At 38.5% G+C, this 26,775-nt stretch overlaps 1 protein-coding gene across 1 annotated transcript in view; it reads left to right on the top strand.

Annotated features, from left to right (window-relative positions):
- Window positions 1-478: 478 nt before the first annotated feature.
- The window catches only part of RAB3IP (RAB3A interacting protein), a 56,843-nt gene continuing 30,546 nt past the window's right edge, over window positions 479-26,775 (top strand). The window contains exons 1-3 of the mRNA XM_087814546.1: window positions 479-557; window positions 24,587-24,862; window positions 25,600-25,858. Coding sequence (XP_087670672.1) covers window positions 24,612-24,862; window positions 25,600-25,858 — 510 coding nt within the window. The 5' untranslated portion in view covers window positions 479-557; window positions 24,587-24,611. The remainder of the gene's footprint in view (window positions 558-24,586; window positions 24,863-25,599; window positions 25,859-26,775) is intronic.

The raw sequence follows: 26,775 nt of genomic DNA, 5'->3' as shown, positions 1-26,775 counted from the left end.
ACGCCCCGTCGTAAGGTATGGACGCCAAGCCTCGGGTTGGTTCTAGCAGCTCTCGGCTCACAACGAAGGTTCAATCTCCGACCGCTGGTGAGCTCAGCACACTTGCAGCGAACCCGAGCCCGCCCGCCGAGCCCAAGGAAACACTGCCCGGCGCCCGCTCGCTCCCGTTCCCAGGGAAACCGCCCGCGGAGGCACCTGGGCCCCCGCCCCGGCACCTGCGGAGAGCCCCGCCTCGAGCCGGGGGCGCAGAAGTGCTTGGGTCCCTCCGGCCCCCTCCCGGCCCCGCCCCCGCCCCCGCCCCTGCCCGCCTCCGCCCCGCCCCCAGCCCCGCCTTCCCTCCGTGGGGCGGGCCGCTCCGGGCTCCCGGCTCCGCTCCCGGCGCAGGCGCAGGCGCAGTCCGCGCTCCCCCCTTGGCTCCCGGCGCAGTGCGCCCGCCGAGGCGGAGTGTAGCGGCGTCGGCCCGCCGTCCTCCTCCGCCTCCCGCGGCTTCGGGGCGCGCTCTGTGAGGCTCTGCGAGCGTCTCTGAGCGCGGGCAGAGGCCGTCACGGGTTCGTCAGGTGAGTGCGGCCGCGCGCGAGAGAGGCCCGGGGCGCGGAGCACCGCCCCCCTTCGGCACCCGCACGCCGCCTCCCGCGAGCCGGCCTGAAGGGTGGCGGTGGCAGGTGCAGGTGCGGACGCGGCGGAGGGCGCGGCGCGCGGGGACCCGACCCGGCCGCCCCGGCCCGGCGAGCGCGCTCTCTCGCCTCGGCTCGCCGGCCTCGGCGCTCCAGGCGGCGCCGGCGCGGGGCTCTGGGCATCTGGGCACCCCTGGGCCGCCGGCGGGCGCCGGGCGTCGGCGGCTCCTTCCCCGCCCCCAGGTACAGGCTCGTTATTCATTAACTGCGCGGTCCCGAGCGCCCGAGGCTGGGAGCTCGAAGCCCGGTTACCTGTCGGCGGGGCGCGCGGGGCCGGGAGCTAGGGGCCCGGGGTCGCCGAGGGGGTTCTAAAGAAGAAGAGTTCCCGAATAAGTCTGGAGCCCGGCGCAGCGTGGGAGCTGGAGGGGGCGATGCGTGGAGCAGGGGTCTTAGTAAACGGCAGGAGAGGCGCCATCCCGAGGCGTAGAGGTCGCCCTGGGGAGGTTTCGGCGAAACCTGGTGGGCAAGAGCAGTCGCCCGGAGTCGCGCCGTAGGAGGCAGCCCGGTTCAGCCTGACTTTTGTTCCCGGGAGTTGAGACGGGCTGCACAGACGTAATTGTAATTACACTGCTTTTTCCAACGATGACAACTCACTCGACCGCCGGGGGAAAAGTGAGCTTAATGGATTATAGAAGTGATGTTAGGTGGGATCCTGCTGCACGCGAAGAGTTGCCAGTTGCTATGGGATTAAAAAAAAAATCTGTAATGGCTAAAGGGTAAAGTCTTGTAAATTAAAAGCGCTGGCTTAATACTGATTCCTAAGAATCAGACAGTTTAGTTTGGAGGAAATGTAGCATATCCCCACGCTACCTGTTTCACACACTTGCGTTTCCCCCTCCAGCTCTTTCAGTGTAGGGAAAGAGCCATGTAATCTTTTGCTGCCGTGGAATGCTTACATAATTGGAGAGGCCGATAAGAGGATTAAAACAAAACTGTTCTATTGTAAATCTATTAAAAGACCCAGTTTCTTTTCATTATCCCCATTCTTATTTTGTTGCTTATGCAGGTTTTTTTTTTTTTTTTTTAAAGTGAATGACAAATCAAGGAGAAAAGAGACGGAATAGATTTTGTAGATCAACCACAGTGAATGTTTTATGTTGTTAAATAATCCACCAGTTTTATGGGGCCTTGTTCTAACATTTGTTATTTACTAGTACTCTGCATCATGCTTGGACAGACAGTGTATCCCAAATATGGCTTAGGTGACCTAATCCTAGAGCCCTTGCCCACAAATTTAGAAATAAATTTATCAGTTATATACAATTTTGCTCCAATAGTCTATTTCTTACTGTTAGCAAGAAAAGCCTTTTATTTTTTAATTTTTCACTACAGTAAAGTTATATATTAGTGCACACCTTTTTGAATCAAAGTGGACATATTTAATATAACTCTTACTTTGGCAAACAACTCATTTGTGGTATTGAAAACTTCTGACCTTTCACCAGGATGGGTATTTGATGTTCAGCTGCTTGTGGGGTGTGTAATTAGTGAGGTTTCTAATTAGATCCAATTGTACTTTTTGAGTTATTGTAGTTATGCATATTCTTCCTTCAATATTTTCCCCCTCTGCCCTCTCCTGCCAAACACACGCATAGATACTCCACAAATAATTTTAAAATTAAAGCTTCTTAGAAATCTGGGTCTCCATCATTTTAATATGGCAGACAAAAACTTGAAGGTTATAGTAGTTTTACATACATTATTGTGGTTAGTATACCTTCTTTCCCCCCATCCTCATGAATCATTGAACCAGTTAGTAAGCTGACTAAATGAAAAATGAAATTTTTTTTTTTTTTTAGTTTTAGCTTCATTACTTACTGTGCATATGACCTTGAGTAAGTCATTTAACCTTCCCCAGCTTATTTTCTCTATTTGTGAATGATACAGTATTAGGTTGAACCATATGAATTTGCCAGTAGTCAGCTGTTTTTCATGTGGTTCAACCTAATAGGAACTTTGTAGTAGTGGGATGAGATTTAAAATGAGATACTCGAGAATTAAATGAGATACACTCTATATGAGATGTGGGGGTGGGGGGAACAAAAATATGAGCTTCACAGTGTGCCAGGCCCTGTTCTTGTTGCTCTAGGTACCTTGACTCCTTATACTTGGGGCATTCCTGGGATATAGATGGTGGTGTCCCATTTTACAGATTAGGAAATTGAGGTGAAATAATGCCTGTGTTTACTTGTCAGAGGTCATATACATAGCTGACTAATGGCAGAGCCAGGCTTATAACAGTATGACTGCCCAAAATGGAACTCTTAACATGCTTGCTTCTTCCATTCCTGGTCTACACCTTCTATAAACGAGTTTTGTAACTATAAGGAGGCACAATGATGAAAGGTGTTGTCATTTGTATTTCTGGTTAAAAAAAAATTAGGCCCTGGCTGAGTAGCTCAGTTGGTTAGAATAGCATCCTGATATGCCAAGGCTGAAGATTCGATCTTCCATCAGGGCACATACAAGAAGCAACCAATGAATGCATAAATAAGTGGAAGGAAAAATCAGTGTTTCTCTCCCCCTACCTCTCTCTCTAATATTAATAAAAAAATACATATCCAGGTTTTCTGATGAGGGTGATACCAGTGCTCCTACTACTATTGAGTTTAGAGCTTACCATCTATCAGGTTCTGGCCTCAGCACTATACCAATTTACAGTCACAGTGACCTAGGATTTAGGTAATCCCTAGTTTAATCCTATTTTATAGTTGAGAAAATTGTAGGAACAGAGATGTAGCTTGCTCAAGGTCACAAAGCTAGTTAAGTGACAGGACTAGATTAAAAGTCAGACAATTTGTCTTTAATGGCCATGCTCTTAACCACTACACTCTACTACTTCCTCCTCTGCAGGTTGTAATGCCGAAGAATTGTTTTTAATTTAGCTTTTATGAGATACGTAATATTAGTGTAATAGGTAATTCTTCATGTGTCACCAGAGATTTTTAAATCAAATACTCATTGAGCATCTACTCTGCAAGTCACAGTAAGTGGGGTTAAAAGAAAGTATTCATAAGAAGTCTGGAACGTAGGCCACATAAGTTCCTCAAAATTTAGAAGGTACTTTACACACACACACACACACACACACACACACACACTCTGTTGTCACTTTAATGAGTCCAAAATAAGACAAAGTGTTAGAATAGTTGGACAGTGGGGAGGAAGGAAGGATGAGTAGTGGGTTAGAGATGTTTTTGTGTGTTGAGGTAATGAGGGAAGGCTTGGAGGATATTCTGAGGAAGTACGCTTTATCAGACTAAACCTTTGTCCTGTATAGTTCTGGTTAAGATGCAGTTCAATAACGGGTAGTAAATTAGTTACTAAATTAATTACTTAAATGTATTTGATATCCTAAAAATAATGCCTCTATTTTAGTATTTATTAGTTTTGATATTTACATTGTATTTATAATGTTAATGACAAGGGGGTCTCTTCCTTTAGTGTATGCATACTTTGAAAGCAGGGCAAGTCATCTTACCCCATTTTATAGCTTTAGTATTGGGCCTGGAACCTGGTAGGTACTGTGCTGTTTGGTGGTGGATGGTCAGTGGAAGAATGTTAGGATGTATTGAAGTTGATCTAGCAGTAGAAATGAAAATGAGTGTTCAGAGTGAGCATTGAGGGGATAAGGGAAGGAAGAGAGGGATACTTATAACAGGGAGTGTTAACTTTTCATCTATTTTTCTCCTCTGCTTTCCTTTTCAGCTTACAACTAAATGAGGTAGTTTCATAAGTTTTAATTGTGTGTAGTCATTGTTAGAAAAAAGTGAAAAAGTAATTTTGATTCATCTTAGGATATTGGCCACATAAAATTAAATAGTGATAGCCATAAATTAAGGTTACTTAGATCAGAGGAAAAAGAATGAAAATTATTGAAATAGTTCAAATTTATGGGAGACTTGTTGCTTGTAGTTAACAACAGGGTTGTCAGTGTACGCATAATGAAAGTTGATGAAATTCTACATATAAGTATATGAATTGACAGTCTGGTGTAAAGAAACTGTTAAAAAATGGGAGTGTGCCCTAGGAACGTACAGATGAGAGCTTAGAACCAATTCAATAAGTGGACTGTAATTTGATGTATCTAGAGAAGAGGAATAGTACTGAGTATTTGTTTTGGACACTTGGTTGACAGGGATAAAATATGAACAACCAAAGCAAGTTTGAAAAAAACATGTAAATGTGCATTAACTAAATTCCTGGTGGGAAGAGAAGAATTATGTTTGAACTCAGAGAAATTAAGTGACTTGTCCAAGTTCACACAGCTAGTCAATGACAGAATCTGAACTAGAAGGAACATTTTCTGAAGCCAGTTTAATAAAATGCTCAGATTTCCCCAAACTTTGAAAATTCATTTAGTTTCTCCAGTCTTGATACTTTTAAGGCATTCTTTTAACTGTCTTTTTTTTTTTTTTTTAATGACAGGGTGGGAGGATGACGGTGCAACAAGAAATTGTATTCTCTTGATTAAAAAAATAACCTAGTAGATGTTACACTATAGCAATTAATGGCATATAAAAACAGATGTCTCTATTTTATTTTTATTTTTTTATTTTTTATTTTTTTAAGTTTTATTATTGTTTAAAATATTACAGATGTCCCTTTTTCTCCCCAATGACCCGTTCCACCCCGTTCCTTCCCCTTCCCCAGTCCCTCTCCCCACCATTGTCCATGTCCTTGGGTTGTGTATATCTGCACATGAATTCTTTGGTTACTCTCTCCCCTTCCACCCACCCGCCCTCCTCCATCCCTCTGACATTCATCAGTCTCATCTATGCTTCCATGTCATTGAATCTATTCTGTTCATCAGTTTATTAAGTTCTTTAGATTGAACGTATAAGCGAGATCATGTGATATTTGTCTTTCGCTGCCTGGCTTATTTCACTTAGTATAATATTCTCCAGGTCCATCCATACTGTCCCAAAGGGTACGAGATTCTTCTTCTTTACAGCTGCATAGTATTCCATGGTGTAAATGTCCCACAGCTTTTTTATCCACTCATCTACTGATGGGCACTTGGGCTGTTTCCAGATCTTAGCTATTGTAAACTGTGCTGCTATGAACATCGGGGTACATATATCCTTTCTGATGAATATTTCAGGATTCTTAGGATACATTCCTAGGAGTGGAATCACTGGGTCGAACGGCAGCTCCATTTTTAATTTTTTGAGGAACCTCCATACTGTTTTCCATAGTGGTTGCCCCAGTCTGCATTCCCACCAGCAGTGTACTAGGGTTCCCCTTTCTCCAGACCCTCGCCAGCACATGTTGTTTGTTGATTTGTTGATGGCAGCCATTCTGACAGGTGTGAAGTGATACCTCATTGTGGTTTTAATTTGCATCTCTCTGATGATTAGTGATGTCGAGCATTTTCTCATGTGTCTCTTGGCCATCTGTATGTCCTCTTTGGAGAACTGTCTATTTAAGTCCTTTGCCCATTTCTTAACTGGGTTGTTTGTCTTCCTCTTGCTGAGTGCTATTAGTTCTTTGTACACTTTGGAAATTAGCCCCTTATCAGATTCATCCTTGGCAAATATGTTTTCCCAGACCATGGGGTTCCTTTGTATTTTGAGGCTGTTTTCTTTTGTTGTGCAGAAGCTTTTTAGTTTGATGCAGCCCCATATGTTTATTTTTTCCTTTGTTTCTCTTGCCCTAGGAGATGTATCAGTGAAAAGTCCACTAGGTGGGATGTCTGTGATTTTACTGCCTATGTTTTCTTCCAGGATTTTTATGGTTTTGTGACTTACATTTAAGTCTTTTATCCATTTTGAGTTTATTTTTGTGTATGGTGAAAGTTGGTGGTTTAGTTTCATTCCTTTGCATGTATCTGTCCAATTTTCCTAGCACCACTTATGGAAGAGACTGTCCTTACTCCATTGGATACTCTTGCCTCCTTTGTCAAATATTAACTGACCATAGTGGCGTGGGTCTATTTCTGGGGTCTCTGTTCTGTTCCATTGATCTATAAGCCTGTTGTTGTACCAGTACCAGGCCGTTTTGATTACAGTGGCTTTGTAATATAGTTTGAAGTCTGGTAATGTGATCCCTCCCACTCCATCCTTTTTTCTCAAGATGGCTGCAGCTATTCGGGGTCTTTTTTGGTTCCATATAAATTTTCGAAATGTTTGTTCTAGGTCTGTGAAATATGCTGTTGGTATTTTCATAGGAATTGCATTAAATTTATAAATTGCTTTGGGTAGTATGGACATTTTTATGATATTAATTCTCCCTATCCATGAGCATGGTATCTTCTTCCACCTGTTTAAATCTTCCTCTCTTTCTTTTTTCAGTGTCACATAGTTTTCTGAGTACAGGTCTTTTACATCCTTGGTTAAGTTTATTCCTAAGTATCTTATTTTTTTAGTTGCAATGGTAAATGGTATTGCTTTTTTAGTTTCTCTCTGAAAGTTCATTGTTGGTGTATAAGAATGCCATTGATTTCCAGATGTTGATTTTGTATCCAGCTACCTTGCCAAATTCGTTTATCAAATCTAGTAGTACTTTGATGGAGTCTTTAGGGTTTTCTATGTACAGTATCATGTCATCTGCAAATAATGACAGTTTTACTTCCTCCTTTCCAATTTGGATACCTTTTATGTTTTCCTCCTGTCTGATGGCTATGGCGAGGACTTCCAGAACTATGTTGAATAAGAGTGGTGAAAGTGGACATCCCTGTCTTGTTCCGGTTTTTAATGGAAATGGTTTTAGTTTTTGCCCATTGAGTATGATGTTGGCTGTAGGTCTGTCGTATATGGCCTTTATTATGTTGAGGTATGATCCCTCTATTCCCACTTTGCTGAGAGTTTTTATCAGAAATGGGTGCTGGATTTTGTCGAATGCTTTTTCTGCGTCTGTTGATATGATCATATGATTTTTGTCCTTCATTTTGTTTATGTGATGTATCACACTTATTGATTTGCGGATGTTGTACCAGCCTTGCATCCCTGGAATAAATCCCACTTGGTCATGATGTTTGATCTTTTTAATGTATTGCTGGATCCGGTTTGCTAGTATTTTAGTGAGGATTTTAGCATCTATGTTCATCAGGGGTATTGGCCTGTAATTTTCTTTCTTTGTAGTGCCTTTATCTGGTTTTGGGATTAGGGTGATGCTGGCCTCATAAAAAGAATTTGGGAGTTTTCCCTCCTCTTGAATTTTCTGGAATAGTTTGAATAGAACAGGTGTTAATTCTTCTTTGAATGTTTGGTAAAACTCGCCTGTAAATCCATCTGGCCCAGGACTTTTGTTTGCTGGGAGTTTTTTGATTACTGCTTCAATTTCATTAGTTGTTATTGGCCTATTCAGGTTTTCTGCCTTTTCTTGATTCAGCTTTGGAAGGTTGTAAGCTTCTAGGAATTTGTCCATTTCCCCTATGTTGTCCAACTTGTTGGCATACAGTTGCTCATAATATTTTCTTACAATCCTTTGTATTTCTGTTGGATCAGTTATATCGCCTCTTTCCTTTCTGATTTTATTTATTTGGGTCCTCTCTCTTTGTTTCTTAGTGAGTCTGGCTAAAGGTGCATCAATCTTATTTACCTTTTCAAAGAACCAACTCTTGGTTTCATTGATTTTTTGTATTGTTTCTTTAGTCTCTATGCCATTAATCTCTGCTCTGATTTTTATTATTTCCTTCCTTCTACTTCCTCGGGGCTTTTCTTGCTGTTCTCGTTCTAGTTCTTTTAGTTGTTGTGTTAGATGGTTCATTAGATCTTTTTGTTGTTTCTTGAGATAGGCCTGTAACGATATGAATTTTCCTCTCAAGACTTCTTTCGCCGTGTCCCATAGGTTTTGAGTTGTTGTCTGTTCATTTTCGTTACTTTCCATGAAGTGTTTGATTTCTTCCTTGATCTCCTTGGTAACCCATTCATTGTTTAATAACATGCTATGTAGCCTCCATGTTTTTGAATATTTTTGAGTTTTTTTATAGTGGTTGATTTCTAGTTTCATGGCATTGTGATCCAAGAAGATGCTTGATATGATTTCAATCTTCTTATATTTGTAGAGACTTGCCTTGTGCCCTAACATGTGGTCTGTTTTTGAGAATGTTCCATCTGCACTTGAGAAGAATGTGTATTCTGCTGCTTTGGGGTGAAATGTTCTATAAGTGTCAATTAAATCCATTAGGTCTAGTGATTCATTTAAGGTCTGCATTTCCCTGTTGATTTTTTGTCTTGATGATCTGTCCAATGCTGACAGTGGGGTGTTAAAGTCCCCCACTATGATTGTGTTGCTGTCAATCTCCCCTTTGAAGTCCCCCAAGAGATTTTGTATATATTTAGGTGCTCCTGTATTGGGTGCATAAATGTTCATAAGGGTTATTTCCTCCTGTTGGATTGATCCCTTTAGTAATGTGTAGTGACCATCTTTGTCTCTCATTATGGTCTTTATTTTGAAGTCTGTTTTGTCAGAAATAAGAATTGCTACTCCAGCTTTCTTTTCCTTTCCATTTGCATGGAATATTTTACTCCACCCCTTCACCTTTAGCCTGTGTGAGTCTTTTGCTCTCAGGTGGGTCTCTTGTAGACAGCATATATTTGGGTCCTGTTTTCTTATCCATTCAGCTACCCTTTGTCTTTTGATTGGCCCGTTTATTCCATTTACATTTAAAGTTACTAGTGATAACTTATTTAATGCCATTTTTCCCCTTTATGCTGATGTACCTTTCTCTCACTATTCCTTGTTTTTTCTTAAAGCAGTCCTTTTAGCATTTCTTGCAATGCTGGTTTGGTGGTACTGAACTCTTTTAGCCTTTTTTTGTCTGGGAAGCTCTTTATTCCACCTTCAAATTTAAATGATAGCCTTGCTGGATAAAGCAATCTTGGTTGCATGTTCTTGCTCTTCATTACTTGCAGAACTTCATGCCACTCCCTTCTGGCCTGAAGAGTCTCTGTTGAGAAATCCACTGTCAGCCTTATGGGGGTTCCCTTGTAGGTCACTGCTTGTCTCTCTCTTGCAGCCCTTAATATTTTCTCTTTGTCCTTGCCATGTTCCATTTTAATTATGACGTGTCTTAGAGTGGGGCTCTTTGGGTCCCTCTTGTTTGGAACCCTCTGTGCTTCCTGAACTTGTGTGGATTTCTCCTTCGCCATCCTAGGGAACTTTTCTATCATTATTTCCTCCACCAAGTTCTCTATCCTTTGCTCTCTTTCCTCCCCCTCTGGCACTCCTATAATGCGAATGTTGTTTCGTTTCATGTTGTCCCAAAGTTCCCTTAGACTGTCCTCATGCTTTTTAAGTGTTTTTTCTTTTTGCCGCTCTGATTTTGTGATTTTTCTCTACTTTGTCTTCTAAGTCACTTATTCTGTCCTCTGCTTCATTGAGCCTGCTTTTAATTCCTTCCAGTGCATTCTTGATATCAGACACAGCATTCTTTATCTCTGTCTGAGTTGTATTTATGGTATGTATCTCTTTTTTCATGTTTTCACTAAGGTTCTCGATCTTATCATCTATAGTCTTCTTAAGTTCCTTGAACACCTTCATCATCAATACTCTGAACTCCGTTTCTGATAACTTGCTCAACTCCATCTCATCAACGTCTTTTTCTGGTGATGTTTCCTTTTCTTTAATTTGGGGGTTGTTTCTTTGTCTCCCCATTTTGGTAGGTCTTAGTGCTTATATCTATATATTAGATATATTTGCTGTCTCCCAGTCTTGTGGCATGGGATTTTGTCTTGTGGGTCCAGTGGAGTCCAGAGGTGTATGTTGTTGTTAATACCGGTGAAAATTTAGAAAATAATAATAAACTAAAATATAAAAAATAGAGAAGCTACTGGGAGATAACAGAAGCAGAGAAAAGATTCTGAAAGAAGGGCCAGCACAAAATTAAGGGAGAGAATAGGAATAGGATAATAGTTGAAAATGAGAAAACAAAAATACAATAAAGAGAATAAGAGAAACTAACAATTGGACAGGAAAACTGAAGGGGGCAAAATGAAAGAATAAAAGAAAAGTAGTAAAAGAAAGAAGAAAAAGAAGAAAAAAGTTATGCCAATGGATTGAGAGGAGAGAGAGATAAAGCCCAGGCAGGCAGGGAGTCTGGTAAGAGATTTGGGGGAAACTATAGAGGAAAGCAGTAAACTTGGCTATAATGATAAAGTCCCAGTCATTAAGCAGGGATATCAAGAAAGTATTGATAGTAGAAGCAAGGATAAAACAAAACAAAGCAAGTAACGAAAACAAAACCAAAAACAAGCTAAGCAAGACAAAATTATTTTATAAAAAAAAAAAAATTAATTAAAAAAATGTTTAAAAAAAAATTTAAAAAAAAATTAAAAAAGAAAAAAGATTTTTGTAAAACTTAAAAAAGAAGAAAAAACAAATTTTCTCCCCTTTCTCTTCTTCCTAAGGAAAAAAGAGAAAAAAAATAACCAAACCCACAAACAAAAACCAACAAACCCCCCCCCCAAAAAAAAACCCAAAACTAAACAAAACAAAAAAACAGCAGAGAAAAAGGTAGTTAATCAGGTGCGTTTCTTCTGGGCAACTTATGTTGTCTGAGGGTCACTGTTTTTTGTGATTTCAGTTCTCCTGGGAGGTACTTGTGTATCACCCAATGTGAGGAGCTGTCTAGGTTTGGCTCTGGTGTCCTTAGGTAGATGGTTGATCTGAGGCTCTCCATGGGCCACCTCCTCTTGTCAGCTATTTTGCAACTTTGTAGTTGCCTGGTCTTGCTCCAGAGTCTTCTGTAGAGTCTTTAGGGTACAGGGTGGCTAGTGTAGTCCAGGGTATCACTCCTGTTAGAGGTGTCGCTATCAGGCGCTCACTCTGCGGGAGTTAGTCTCTGCTCCACCGCCAGCTCCTCAGTCCCTACCCTGTCCTCTGATTCTAGTCCCCCAGGCCCTGGCCTGCTGCAGCTTCAGATTGATTTCAGCCTGTTGCCTCTTCTGTATGGGCCATTTCAGCAGCCAGGGCCCAGTGGGTTCAATTCAGAACACACTCTGGTGGGCCCTTTGCCTGCCCAGCCCCCAGCAGGGGTTTTCAGCGTTTCCTCCAGTTCCCAAACAACAGTCCCCAAGAATCTTATTCTTGCTGTCTTCTTTTTTTTCTTTCTAGGAAAGGTAGCCGGTTATCATTGCCTCTACTCCCCACTGCTTTGCTATTCACCCCCTCTCTAAGGACTCTTATTGTTTACTTTAGTATATACTTTATACCTACTGAATGTTTAGTTGACATATATTGTTCTTGTATATATGAAATAGGGAGGCTTCCAGTATTAAAGAGAAACTTGTGAAACTATTTAAAAAAATATTTCTGTTACAAGGATTTTGTGATTAAATACAATATTAGTAACCCAGTAAGTACCGAGCATTTTCTGAAAACCCTTAATTAAAGAATTTGCAATAACATTTGTAAATATGTCAGATTGTACATATTTATGTATTTAGTAAGTGGAAATTAATTTGTGGTCTGTTAATGAGTGGGAAGATTGTGTAACTTCATTGACCATCTGACTAGTTTTTCCCTTGGGTTATTAATTAAATCCACACTTAGAAACAAAGAATGCTTCTTAAATGGATATGTGAATTTTTTGGTTACAACTCAAATGTTAATTTGGAAAGTCAACTTTAAAATTATAATGAGAGTTGATAAGAAAATTATCAACGCATAATTTTAGAAAATTATATACACACACGCACGCACACACTAATTATGGAGAATTTTAAACAAAATAAAGACTCAAAAGTGTAATGAACCTCAAAGTTCCCATCATCTAGCCCATGTAACCATCAGAATTAGTCAGTTCTGCCTCATCTAATTCTCCTCGTCCTGTATTATTTTGAGCAAATTCCAGGAATTGTATAATTTAATCCATAAATATTTCAGTATTTCTAAAAGAGAAGGGCAGTTAGCTACAGTATTAGTTTATACTTTTAAAAATTCACACTAATTCTTTGGTATCAAATTCACACTTTTTCTGAATATGCAAAAATAAGACCACTCTACTCAAATCAAATTTCTGTGTACTTTTATTTACATACTAGTTTCCCCCCAAATCCTATAAGGGGCTGAAAAAGTATTTTAAATCTCAGTATAGCAGCAAAATAGAGGAGGAAGTCATGATTCCAAAGAGAATATAGGGAAAAAGAACAGAAAGAACACAAAGCAATAGCAAATGCCCATTTCAGTAGCAGTGAATTAGAGAAACTTCAGTTTTCTCTTTCTGAAAGACGAGAGTTCAGAGATTAAATAGTATTCTTCTGTTTGGTTTGTTCACTTCTTATGGTTGGTTGTGTGAGGGCTGCCTTAAGAGATCCTCTGTCTTGATCTAACCTTTATCTGAGTCCTATCCCTCCCTACCCAATCAGTCTTACCTTTTAAGTGATTCTTAGATGGAGTGGAGTCAGGTGTTGGAGTCAGACACACTAGGATTTTAATCCTAGCTCTGTTATTTATTGACTGAGTGTGACCAAGTTAATAAATCTCTCTGAGCTTCAGTTTCTATATCTGTAAAAATAGAGATAAGAACCATTTAAAAGGGGTGCTGTGAGGAGTAACTAGAACAATATATGTGTGTTACACATACAGAATGGAATAATGTAATGTGTTTGTAAATGAAGCTGTTGTCTGGATGCTTTTCATCTGTAAATGTCTGTATTTGCAATGCATGACCTTGGCATTAGATCAGGTCTTCATAATCTCTTGCCTAGCCTGTTGCAGTAACTAACCTCTTAGCCAATTGCCTCTAGTCTCTTCTCTCTAAAGTCCTTGCCTTGGGAGTCATTTTTCTAGTGACATTACAGTACATACACATTTTCTGAAATGTGGATCTGATTATCTCTTCAGGAAAAATTCCAAGCAACATTTTCCATGTTAATTGGAGCTTTTATTTATTTTTAAATCCTCACCTGAGGATATATTTTTTTCCCCCTCCATTGCTTTCCAGAGAGAGTGGAAGAGAGAGAGAGAGATGTGAGACAGACACATTGATTAGTTGCGTCATGAACATGGCCTGACTGGGATCCCCAGGGGTCAGGGATTGAGCCTGCAATCGAGGTACTTGGCTGGAATCAAACCCAGGACCCTTCAGTCTGAGGGCTGATGCTCTAACCACTGAGCAAAACCAGTAGGGCTAATTGAAGCTTTTAATGATCTGTTACATGTGTGTTTCTCCAGCCTGATTTTCTCTTTTCTTCCTTTGTTAGTTTTATTAGTGCCAAACCCTCATGCCCTAACTGTGCTATCCTATTTCCTTGCCATACTCATCTGTTGGACTCCTCTTCAGCATTTCAAATCTAACTTAGATTTTACTTCTCCTTGAAACATTTTCTTCTCCCTCCTTTCCTCCTACAACCCTCAGGGTTAGCACTTAGATGTTGAACGCTACCTCTTTAGTCCATTTTCATACCTATATTCTTAGAACTTTGAACCAAGGATTTGCCTTAAGGAGTTGAAGCTGGCAGCCATCCTTCCATTCCAACTAGAATATATATAATTTATAAAATGTATTAAATACACCTTTTATACTAATATAATATGTATAAATGTGCTGAATATATTAAGTATATATTTTAAATGTTATGAAGGTTTTTAAGGAAGTGAATTAATTGATGGGATTTATTATACATACTTTAGCAATCTAATTTTTAAGGACAAAAGCTGTTTCTTTCATAATTCATGCTAAATTAAGAAGTCACTTGAGAATTAAAAAAGGCATCTGGACCTTCCTCCCTTCCCTCCATTCCCCAATAGTCTGTCAGTAAATCGAAAGGAAAATAATACATTTTATTAACCTTAAACTTTTTTCTTTTGACCTGCTTTGTACTATTTAATTTCTATTATTATGATAATAAAACCAAAACAAATTTCATATATACAGTATAACATATAGATGCTTGCTTTGTGAAGAATATTCAGAACAATAAACTTTAATTTTTAATAATATTTAAAGCAACAACCATTGTTTTTTGTTTTCCTTGATGATGATGTTTGTGCAGATACAGAGTGACAAAAATATTTGGTAATTATTATTCAGAAAGTACCTTAGAGATGTTATAATTAGTAATAACTAATTTAAATTGGTAAGTGGCAGATATAGTGCTAAACCCTTTATGTGTATTGTCTGACTTAATTCTCATGGCAACCTTATGATACAGGTGCAGTTTTTATCCCTATTTTTCAGATGAGAAATACAGACTTAAGGCTTCACTGTCACATTATTAGTGGCTTGTCCAGATAGGATTTGAGCCTGATTCCAGAGTATAAGCTTTTTGGTGATGTAGCAAATACTGATTGATTTTTTCCATTGGGAAGCTAAACTCCAGGCTTCCTTCTAACAGAGAGGTATACTCACTAATTAGGATCATTGGGTCCAATTCTATCACTAAATAGATTAAAATATTTGGGCCCAGAGAAGTGTAATGACCTGCCTAAATTTGCATATATAACTTAGAACTTGGTCAAAACTAAAACCTTTTTTTTTAAAATTTATTTTTATTGTTGAAAGTATTACAAATATCTTATTTTCCCCCCCTATAATGCCCTCCACCTTGCTCCCGCCCTCCCCAGGCCTTCACCCCATTTTTCATTGTCTGTTTCCATGGGTTATGCATATATGCACATAACTTCTTTGATTAATCTCTTCCCACCTCTCAACACCCTTCCATCTTCCCTCTGAGATACGACCATCTGTTGCATACTTCAATGTGTCTGAGTATTTTGTTTGTCAGATTATTTTGTTTATTAGCTTTTTCTTAAAGAAGACCCTTCAACATTTCATGTAATACTGGTTTTGTGGTGATGAACTCCTTTAGCTTTTTCTTATCTGTGAAGGTCTTTATCTGACCTTCAGTTCTAAATGATAGCTTTGCTGGGTAGAGTAATCTTGGTTGTAGGTTCTTGCTTTTCATCACTTTGAGTATTTCTTGCCACTCCCTTCTGGCCTGCAAAGTTTCTGTTGAGAAATCAGCTGACAGTTGAATGGGTGTTCCCTTGTAGATAACTAACTGCTTTTTTCTTCCTGCTTTTAAGATTCTCTTTGTTTTTAACCTTTGGCATTTTAATTATGATGTGTCTTGCTGTGGGCCTCTTTGGGTTCCTCTTCTTTGGGACTCTCTGTGCTTCCTGGACTTGTAAGTTGATTTCTTTCCCCATGTAGGGGAAGTTTTCTGTCATTATTTTTTCAAACAGGTTTTCAATTTTTTGCTCTCTTTCTTCTCCTTCTTTGTTCACCATAATGGGAATGTTGGGCTTCTTGAAGTTGTCCCAGAGACTCCTTACACTATCTTCATATTTCTTAATTCTTTTTTCCTTTTGCTCTTCTGGTTGGGTGTTTTTTTTGTTTTTTTTTTTACTCATATTCCAAATTGCTGATTTGGTTCTCAGCGTCCTCTGTTCTACTGTTGATTCCCAGTAAGTTATTCTTCATTTCAGTTTCTGTAGCCTTCGTTTCTGATTGGCATTTTATTATATCATTGATGATCTCATTATTTCCTTAATAGTCTGACTAAGACCCTTGAGCATCCTTATAACCATTATTCTGAACTCTGTATCTAGTAGCTTGCTTGGCTCCATTTTATTTAGTTCTTTTTCTGGAGATTTCTTCTGTTCTTTCCTTTGTGACATGTTTCTTTGCCTCCACATTTTGACTGCTTTCTGGTGTTTGTTTTTTTGTATTAGGTAGAGCTGCTATTCTCCTAGAATTAGTAAAGTGGCTTTGTGTAGTAGGTATCCTGTAGGGTCCAGTGGCTCAGCCTCCCCCGTCACCTGAGCTGGGCCTTCTAGGTGCTCCCTTGTGTGGGCTGTGTGCACTGTCCTGTTGTAGTTGAGCCTTGGTTGCTATTGGTGTCATTGGAGGAATTGACCTCCAGGCCAATTGGCTGTGAGGACCAGCTGCAGCTACAGCTGAAGAGCTGGTGTGCTGGAGACACCCCTATGGAGCAGGATTTACTTCAGTGGAGCTTTGGTGTTCACCAAGTGCACCCCTTGAGTGTCACTCGTGGATGTGGTAGGGTTGTAATACAGCGTGGTGGAGTCTGAGCACCAGGTGCACTGTCTCTGGGGCCTCCCGGGAGGTGCAAAATCAGCCTGTGCCAGTGCCTTGCCCAGGGCCACCCAGCATGAGCTACACAGCAAACTGTAGGTGGCTGCTACTTGTGCTGGGCTTTGAGGTGTCCAGGAGACGCCAGGCTATGAGCCAGTGCAGGCTACTGCTAGTGCCAGTCCTGAGGCCACTTATGGAGAGGTATGGGGCACACTGAGAGCAGCTGCTCCTTGTTTGAGAGATTTGAGGAAAGTCTTAAGCCTGAGACTCGAGAGACCACTTGCATAGAAAAGCCACTGGAAATGGCTTGGTTGAGCTTGCAGGTAGGGATGGGCGGGGTCTCTGGGAATCACCGCAGCAGGGCCAAAGGTGTGAGTCAGGTGCTGGAGATTCAAATATGGCGCCTGCCTGCTGGCTGTGTGTGGGGAGGACTCGCCAAAGGAGCAATGGCCTCTGCCAGCTCTTCTGTCTGGGAGAAAGCTGCTCCTTCAGCTCTGGTCCTGATTCCAGGCAAGTTAGTTCCTCCGTGAATGTCCCAGGTTCCTTTCAAGCCGCTGCCCAGGGCTGAAGCTCAGAGGGAGCGCGTCTTAGTAAGTCCCCTGTACTGGCCCTTTAAGAGGAGCTGCCTGGAAGTCCAGCAGCCTCCACATCCCTCAGCCACAGTTCCGGCTGGTTTTTATAGCCCGAAGTTGTGGGGACTTCTCTTCCCGGCACTGGAACCCTGGGCTGGGGCTTCTGATGTGGGGCTTGGACCCCTCACTTCCCCGGGAAACCTCCACTGACCAAGATAACCCTCCCAATTTTAAACCGCAGCACCAGATGTGGGTTCGTGGCCACGTCTCTGCAATTCAGTCCCGATCTGCCCGTGTCTCTGCTCCTCCTGCCGGTCTTGATGCTCCTTCAGTTCCCTGGTTGTAGGGCTTCTATTCAGCTAGATTTCAGGAGGCTCTGAGTGATGGTGGTTCTGTATTTTAGTTGTAATTTTGATGTGGTTGTGGGAGGCGGTGGGTGCAGCTGTCACCTACGCCACTATCTTGTCTCCTCTAGAACCCTCTCTTCTTCAGGTACTGTTGCTTCTGCTCTGCTGTGATGGAAATTATTTACTTTCCAAAATATAGTGCTTTGAGGGATTTTAGTAAATACAGAATTAAAATTATTTAATTTCAAATGTTAAATTGATAGGAAAAATATAGAAATCATAGGTTTAAAATATTTTCTTTTTTCCTGCAAGTAAACCCTATGTTTTCTCCCTTGTCAAGGTAAGTCAAATGAGGGGAATGTGTTTTTTTGTGGTAGAATAAAGTTTGTTTTTTTGGACTGCTGATACACTAAGTTGAGTTTCTTGATTTCATTTATGATGTGTGTCTATTTTACCCATGTCCTTTAGATGTTTAATTGAAAATACTGTACCTGTAATTCATCTGATTTCTTGAGTTGTCCTACGGATGTGTTTTGTTTGCAGTTAGAAAATAATTTTTATAAAAAGTTATTAGTGTTTTTTTAGGCATTAAATGAGTTAATACATGTGAAATTCTTAGCAAAAGTATCTGACACATAGCTTACTTTCAATAAATATTGGCTGTTGCTTTTTCTCTGATAATTCTGAGTTCTAGAAAGAAGAAATAATATGAAATGCATATGGAGAATCAGAAATAAAAATTGTTTTAAGCAGCTTTTCCTTATGATTGGAAATCAGCTTTATTACTTGAAACTGAATAATAATAAAGCCAGCCAAGCTGTGTTGGTAAGAATTTAACACGGTCAACTTTTTAACAAGTTTAGTTTGTTAATTGGGCTAATCTCCAGTTGAAATTAGATCTTTTTGAATTACTCATTACTTAATGCAAAGAGTACCACTTAAAAGTGGCAATTTATGTTACTCATATAAGAACTTTGAATATAAAACTTTAAAGTTTTCATATATTTTAAAGAGCAAAAGCTTTTCTGATCAGTGTGATTATTAGCTCTTTACCAGAAAAATTACATTTTGTGAAAATTTTACATGCTTGAAAAAACGACTAAATTTAATCTTAAAATAATCTCCTTTTCAGAAGTGACTTGAATTTAAACTATGTTTAAGTGTATTCCTCCTGAATGAAAACATTGTAGGTAGAGCCACTGCCCAGAGGTGCTGTCCTATATGCATTATCTCCTATAATTCTTATCCTGTGTGGTAGAAAAGCGAGGCACAGATTTCCAGATCAGCAAACCTAGGCCCACTGGCCAGTAATTTGTCAGAAGCAGGATTCAAACCTGCCTCTCTTTCAGGTTTGTCTCTTATGTTCAAAGCCTGTGTTCCAATTTATGGCATATTTGTATTTTCAGTAAATGCTTTGTTTTCACACCTTATACATGCCTGGAAAGCCTTGCCAAGGCCTTTGTCTTCATCATTACTACCTACTTGGACTTTGGGTCTTGTCTTCTGCTTCAGTTCTTCTGGAAGTCCTTTCCATCTGATTTATTTGCCCGTCCTGTGTGGTCTCTTAGTACTTGTGCATTTTCTGAGACATTTACATAGTGTATCATTTTCTCCACTGGCCAGTCCCTCGTACTATATTGATACTGTTTGGAAGCAGAGATAATTTCTCGTCTTCATCCCTCAGAGCCTGGCACATAGTAGGTCCTCAGTAAACACTTGTTGAAAGAATAGCTGAAATATTATGTTATATATAGGGAAAATAGGGTGGATGTTGCAGGGATGATGGATTTTAATTCAGCATAGGGAAAACATTTTTCCTTGAACAGTAACAGTGGAATGGCAAAGCAGTTGTGGTGGTAGTATGTTGTGATGGTTAAGAGGTTGTACTCTGGAGTCTGACAGACACAGGTTTTCATCCTGGTTACCTTAAGCTGCAGTTTCCTCAACTTATTGTACTAGAACTATACCTGATATTTAGTAAGTGCTCAAAAATCATTAGCTGCTTTATGGGAGAAATAGCCCTATAATCCTCTGTGACTGGGACCGGTAGTTGGATGGCTCCACTCCCATTTCCTTCCTCTCCCCCTGAATTATTTTGAAACAAGTACAAGTAATCTTATTTTATCTATGAATACTTCAGTGTGTATCTCTAAAAGATAAGGAGTTTTTATATAATCATAATACCATTATTATCCCTAAAATTGATAATTTATAAAAATATCAGTAATATCCAGTGTTTAGGTTCCCTTTGTTGTCTCATAATGTTTGTTTTTATATTTGGTTTGTTCAAATAAGAGTTCAGAAAAGGTCCACACATTGTATATCGTTATATCTGTCTCTTCAGTCTTTTTAAATATATAATTCCCTTTACCCTCCCTTCCCCCAGTTTATTTATTGAATAAATTAGGTGGTTTGTCAAGTAGAGTTTCCACAAAACTAGGTTTTGCTGTTTTCATCCCTACGATGTTATTTAATATGTTCCTCTCTCTGTATTTCCTATGAATTGATGAAGACTTAGTGCTTGATTGGACTGGGGTCCCCTTTTTTTCCTCTTTGAGGGGCAACAATGCCTCATGGATGGTGGGGATATTCATTTCCTTTTTATTACATAATCTTCATAATGTTTGATTGTCTCCCTTTTTGTGATAAAGATGTCATTCAGATACTGTCATTCAGATCCATTAATTATAAAGTTCTCCGGATAGAGTTTCCCCTTAGGGTTTTAATAGCTCTTGATAATTACTGCCTAGACCCATTATTTCATTTGAATTGCAAAGTTATATTTATTACATGGAATTCTTTTCAAAGGAAGAACTTTTTCTCATAAACTGTTTAGTTCCACGATGTACAGGAAAGTCAAGATAATTATTTTATTCTTTCCTTTATTTTACCAGTTTTCAAAGTAGGAAATTGGTTCCATAGCTCTGATCTAAGGGTACCAGTGAGATTTTGTTTTTGTCTTATTTTTAGTATCATCATGAACTCATGCGTTTAAAAATATCTTTGTTTCCTTTCTTTACAGATACTGTCCTTTTTGATGTTCAGATTGTCCCATCTTTGGGTAGTGGGAGTCCTTTTGGTACCACTCCAGCAGTCTTTGATAGTTTTCTTGCTTCCTTGTTTCCTTGTATAACAAGATGTTCCAGGGTCCATCTGTGCATTACTGCCCTGGGCCTGGAATCAGCCATTTCTCCAAGGAGCCCTTGTTCATTTGTTCGTCCTCCCTCCCTCCCTCCCTCCCTCCCTCCCTCCCTCCCTCCCTCCCTCCCTCCCTCCCTCCCTCCCTCCCTCCCTCCCTCCCTTCCTTCTTCTTTCTTTTTCTTTCTTTCTTTTCTTCTTTCTTTCCCTCTCTTTTCTTTCTTTCTTTCTTTCTTTCTTTCTTTCTTTCTTTCTTTCTTTCTTTCTTTCTTTCTTTCTTTCTTTCTTTCTTTCTTTCTTTCTTTCTTTCTTTCTTTCTCTTTCCTATTTTATCTTATTATTTTATTATTATTTTTTTATAGGAAATGACATTACTCTGGGCACAAAGGGTACTCATTGCTCCTGAGTTGGTTACTATTGCTACACCTTTTCAGTGGATAAAGTTAGGAATTATTTTTTTAATAGAATTTTTTTCTCTGATATTTCTGATCAAAATTTAGGACTTCAGCCCTGGCAGGTATAGTTCAGTTGGTTGACGGTCGTCCCATGCACCCAGAGGTCATGGGTTGGATTCCCCGTCAGGGCACGTGCCCAACTTGCAGGCTTAATCCCTAGTAGGGGGCCTGCAGGAGGTAGCCAGTCGATGTTTCTCTCTCAAAAGATGTTTCTATCTCTCTGTGCTCCCTCTCTAAAAAAATCAATAAAAACATATTATGCATAAATGCATAATCCATGGACACAGACAATAGTATGGGGAAGGCCTGGGGATGGGTCGGAACTTGGGGTGGAGGAGATCAATGCAGGGGAAAAATGGAACATCTGTAATGGTTTCAACAATAAAGATAAATTAAAAAAAAATTTTTTTAAATTTAGGACTTCAGAGTTTTACTTCTATGGTTTTATGATTGTGTCTTCTCATATGGTAAAAATCTTAGTTCTGAATAACATTAACATAATTTACTTGCTTAATCTTATATATAATAGTTTCAGAATAACAATATCAGCATTACTACTAATAGGATTACTGAAAATAGTTTACGATTTTTTTCATTTCCTTTGGTCCTTTAGACTGTATTCCATTAGGAATATACACTTTTATTACTGTTGTAAGTCATTTGCTGTAGCTTTTTTCTATGTGGTTAAGCTACCATCTCAATATATAGCTGGGTTCATTTGTTTTATTTTTAGGGATTCTTTTTTAAAATTTAATTTTATTATTTACATGATTCCAAGCTCAGATTCAAATCTACAAGGCAAGGTCAGTTTGGAAAAGTCTAGCTTTCATTCCTGATCCCTTTTCTGTTCTCTACCTCTTTCTATAGGTAGTGATTTTTATTGGTTTTGGTTTATTCCTTCATTTCTAAAATATAAGTATATACATATATAAGGGGTGGGCAAAAGTAGATTTCCAGTTGTGAGTACATGAAACAATTTATTCTTGTATTATTTATTAATTATTGTATTATTTGTGTTACAATTGTAAACCTACTTTTGCCCACTCCTATATATATAAATGAGTAAATTTGTATTTTCTCCTTTCCTAGATAGAGGGTAGCTTACTATACAGTTATTTATTTTGTTTTTTAGCTTGTCAGTATATCCTCAAGATCACTTCATAGCAGTATGTAGATATTACTCACTTTTTTTACAATTGCAAGGTGTTTCATTAGAGGATGTACATTAGTTCATTCAGTTAGTCTTGCTATTACGAGACTGCAGTCTGTTGCTAATACTGCTGGCCATATGCATGCATCTTTTTTCTTTTGCTAGTTTATCTTTGGGACAAAGCCCTAAAAGTGGGCTTGCTGGGTGATGTAATGAACATGTCATATTACTAAATATTAAATTTTCCTCTATAGGATTTGTACCATTTTGCATTTCAGAAATGCAAACACTTTCACATTCTTTGATTCAGTGACCCTTTAGGAAGAAACATAAAGTATGGAATAGAAGAAAGTATAATAACTGATAAAATGTCAAAGTTTGATAAAAACCCTATTTACTACCTTAAAGTGAATTCACTGGTAAACTGTAAACTATGTTCAAGTGAAATACTCAGGGTTACATGTTTGTTTGGTATATATTTGCGTGTGTGTGTGTGTGTGTGTGTTATGAATAAGGAATAAAAAAATGTTCTCTTGGATGAAAAAATAGTAAATTATAATTGAGTAACACTTTAAATTTCTTATTAATATGATCCTTCATTTGGCATAATGAGTAATTTGGGTGAAAAAGGACTAATTTCATTTTGAGGACTGTATTATTTGCTACAACAAAGAAAACATTAATTGGATTTGAAATTTGGCATTTGTAGATGATGTAGTTACAGTTTTGATTGCTTATATATATATTCTTGTGACATGTAATCTGTAATATTTTGAGAGAATATGTAAATATTTAGTCAACTCTCTTCTTTCCCAACTTTATGGTAGCCTTTGTTATTCTTTACTTGACTTATTTTTAACACTTTTTATTAAGAATGTGAGAGTAAAAATTTTCAGCTTAAAGACTAAGTTTTTGTAATATTTAATGAAGAGATTTAGTGCTACATTGGTGCTTGTGTTTGGTAATTTGGGGAAGCTCTGGGAAGATATTATGACTATCTAGGTACTATTGTAGGAAGGAAAAAATTGGAAAGAGGTTTGGTTTAGATAATAGAAGGATTTGGTTTTCAAGCTAATAAGTTTGGAATTTATTTTGTAGACAGTGGGAAATCAGTAAAGGATTTATAAGACTTCTTTCAGATTCTTCAAGTGGAAATTTTAAGTGATACACTTTTTAGTTTTCATGTGAACTCTGATGTAATTGAGTAGTTATGGGAAATAGTTTTTGCTTATGGAGAAATGGAAGCATACATGTTGTTATTAATGGCTTTCTATGATAACAAATGTTTATTGAGGCCATACTGTGTGCCAGGTACATAGTACACTGCTAAGTATTTTATGTGGATTGCCTCCCTTAATCCTCATAGCAACTTCTCATTAGAGGAGAAATTTAAGTCTTAGAGAAATGTGATACATTATCTTGGATTGGATCCTAGGCCTATAAAGGACATTATTGGGGCAATCAGTGAAATTTGACTAGGTCCTGTGGATTAGATGGTAATATTGATCAACATTAACTTTCTGACTTTGATGGTGGCTTTGTGGTTAGAGAGGAGATTGTCCTTGCACTTAGGGATATATACACTAAGGCGTTAAGGGATAATGGGTATCGGTCTGGAACCTGTTCTTAAATGGTTCCAAAATGTTAACAGTTTCATAATCTTTGTGAAAGGTATGTTATAGCTCTGCAGCTCTTATGTAAATTGGAAATTATTTCAAAAGGAAAAAGAAAAGAAAAAATACTAACTCATCCAAAGTCACATAGCCAGCATGTAGCAGAACAGAACAGAGAGTTGAACTTATATCTGTCTCGTTCTTAATACACACATGTATTATGTATATATGTATACATATGTATATTCTGTAGACAGAATATACATGTATAAATGCATGTATTTATACATGTATATAAATGTATATATACATATATACATATTTACTGCTTCTACTTATTCTAACCAATGTCACATTATAGCAGAGTTAAAAATATCAGGCAAATTTTTATTTCTCATTGTTACTTATGACTTGCTTTAACAGTATTAGCTATCACTTTCAAGTTTATTTCAAATCAGATTGTCTTTTGTAGTATTTATACTCTGAGGTCACTTAATAATTGCTAAATCATTGCAATTTTTTTTTTTCTATTTCTTTTATTGTAAGTTTATACTTTATAATGGACTATTAAACATATTCTATAATTATACATCGTTATTTAATTTTAAATGGTACTATCTCAATAATTACCTGCTTTTTGTTTTAACGATAGGTTATCTTATGATGAGGCTTTTACTATGGCTAATGACCCCTTGGAAGGCTTCCATGAAGTAAACCTTGCTTCACCTACTTCTCCGGACCTTCTTGGAGTGTATGAATCGGGAGCTCTAGAGCCGACTACCTCACCAGGTGTCATCTACCGGCCTCTCCCTTCATCTTTATGTTCTGCCCCTATCCAGGCTAATGCTTTAGATGTCTCTGACCTTCCTACACAACCTGTGTATTCATCCCCAAGACGTTTAAATTGTACGGAACTATCTGGTATCAGGTAGGAGATCACCAAAATGCTTATTTTGGAGTATCGTATTAAACAAACGTACAGTTTGCTTGGTTACCTTATTTTAAGTTTTAGTGTTTTAGAAAATCTGAGTCATATAAGCTTGTCTATGAAGAGCAATACATGTTAATGCTTGACAGCAGGGGTCAGCAAACTTTTTATGTAAAGGGCCAAATAGTCAATACTTTAGGATTTTGGGGCCATAAAGTGTATGTACTTTCTATTGCAACTATTCAACTCTGCTGTTAAAGTGAAAAAGTGGCCATAGACAGTATGTAAATGAATAAACTCCAGTAAGATTTTATATTTGGACACCAAGTTTTGAATTTCATACTGGTTTTTTTTCTGCCAGAATATTATTTTGATTTTTTGTAACCATTTGAAAGTGTAAAAATAATTTTTGGCTCGTGCACTTTATAAAAACAGGCAGTGGGCTAGATTTAGCCTGTTTAGTTTGCCGACCCCTGTTCTGGAGTAGCACTCTCCAGTAGAACTTTTTGTGATGATGAAAATGTTCTCTTTCTGTGCTAATATGACAGCCATTATCCACATGTAGCTATTAAGGACTTAGAACATGTTAGCTTTGACTGAGGACATGCTATTAATTAAATATAATGGCTACCAAATTGACTAGACCTGTGTGGTTATGACCAGAGTGTTTCTAGACCTGTGTTTGATGCCAGTTATATTTAAGTATATGCTGATATTTTCTGAACTCTCCTTTACAGCATCCATGTTACAGACCCAGCACCTTGTTCTACCTCTGGAGTAACAGTTGGGTTAACTAAATTAACTGCGAGAAAGGACAACTGTAGTGCAGAGAGGGAGTTTTTGCAGGGTGCTACTCTAACAGAAGCATGTGATAGCAGTGATGATATTTTCGGGTTGAGTACTGATAGTCTGTCCCGCTTACGAAGCCCATCTGTTTTGGAAGTCAGAGAAAAGGGCTATGAAAGATTGAAAGAAGAACTTGCAAAAGCTCAGAGGGTAAGCAAAAAGATATTTTATTCTTCCATACATTATATTCAAAATTAACATTTTTCCATGGAGTGGGGTAACTCAAATGAAATTATTATGGTTCCACATTTATCCTTCACATATGTACAGCCCCAGCTCCTGTTGGGCAGCATTTGGGAACCTATGAAATTGGTGGAGTAGTAAAGAAGTTCATCTAAGAGTTCTAACTGGAAAAATGAGATTCTGAAACTTTTTCTGTCCTCTACATTGCCTGCTCCCTGACTTGCATTATCTGTAATGCACATTTGGTGGGTTATGTTCCATGTGTCAATTTTTCCTTCTTACGTGTGGTTGACTTTATGGTCATTTACTTGAAGTCATTCAACCCAAGTCATTTTGTTTTGAGGAATTGTTTTAGTAATATACCTTTATCTTGTAGCTGGGTTTGAATATTTTCTGTGTCTTACCTTGGAGAATTTTCTTTTCTTGGTAATTTGTTGTATTTCCACTTGGTTGTCTTTAAAATTTCTCCTATTTATTCTCAAACTTGCAGCCATATCATATTCTTTTTCTGAAACTAATTAAATTTCAGAGGGGAATTTATAGCACTAAATAGTCATAATTAGAAAAAGGGAACAGTCTCCAATCATCCATCTAAGCTCTCACTTTAAGAATGTAGAACTTTGCTGGACATCAAACTGTACTACAAAGCCACTGTAATCAAAACTGCCTGGTATTGGTACAACAACAGACATATAGATCAATGAAACAGAACAGAGTCCCCAGAAATAGACCCATGCCATTATGGTCAGTTAATATTTGACAAAGGAGGCAAGAGCATACAATGGTCTGAAGACAGTCTCTTCAATAAATGATGCTGGGAAAATTGGACAGCTGCATGCAAAAAAATGAAACTAGACCACCAACTTTCACCATACACAAAAATA

Source organism: Miniopterus natalensis, chromosome 2, assembly GCF_054644295.1.
Source record: "Miniopterus natalensis isolate mMinNat1 chromosome 2, mMinNat1.hap1, whole genome shotgun sequence".
Taxonomy (NCBI): domain Eukaryota; kingdom Metazoa; phylum Chordata; class Mammalia; order Chiroptera; family Miniopteridae; genus Miniopterus; species Miniopterus natalensis.
The sequence above is the reverse complement of the archived record's forward strand: the minus strand, read 5'-3'. Positions and strand labels throughout refer to the sequence as shown.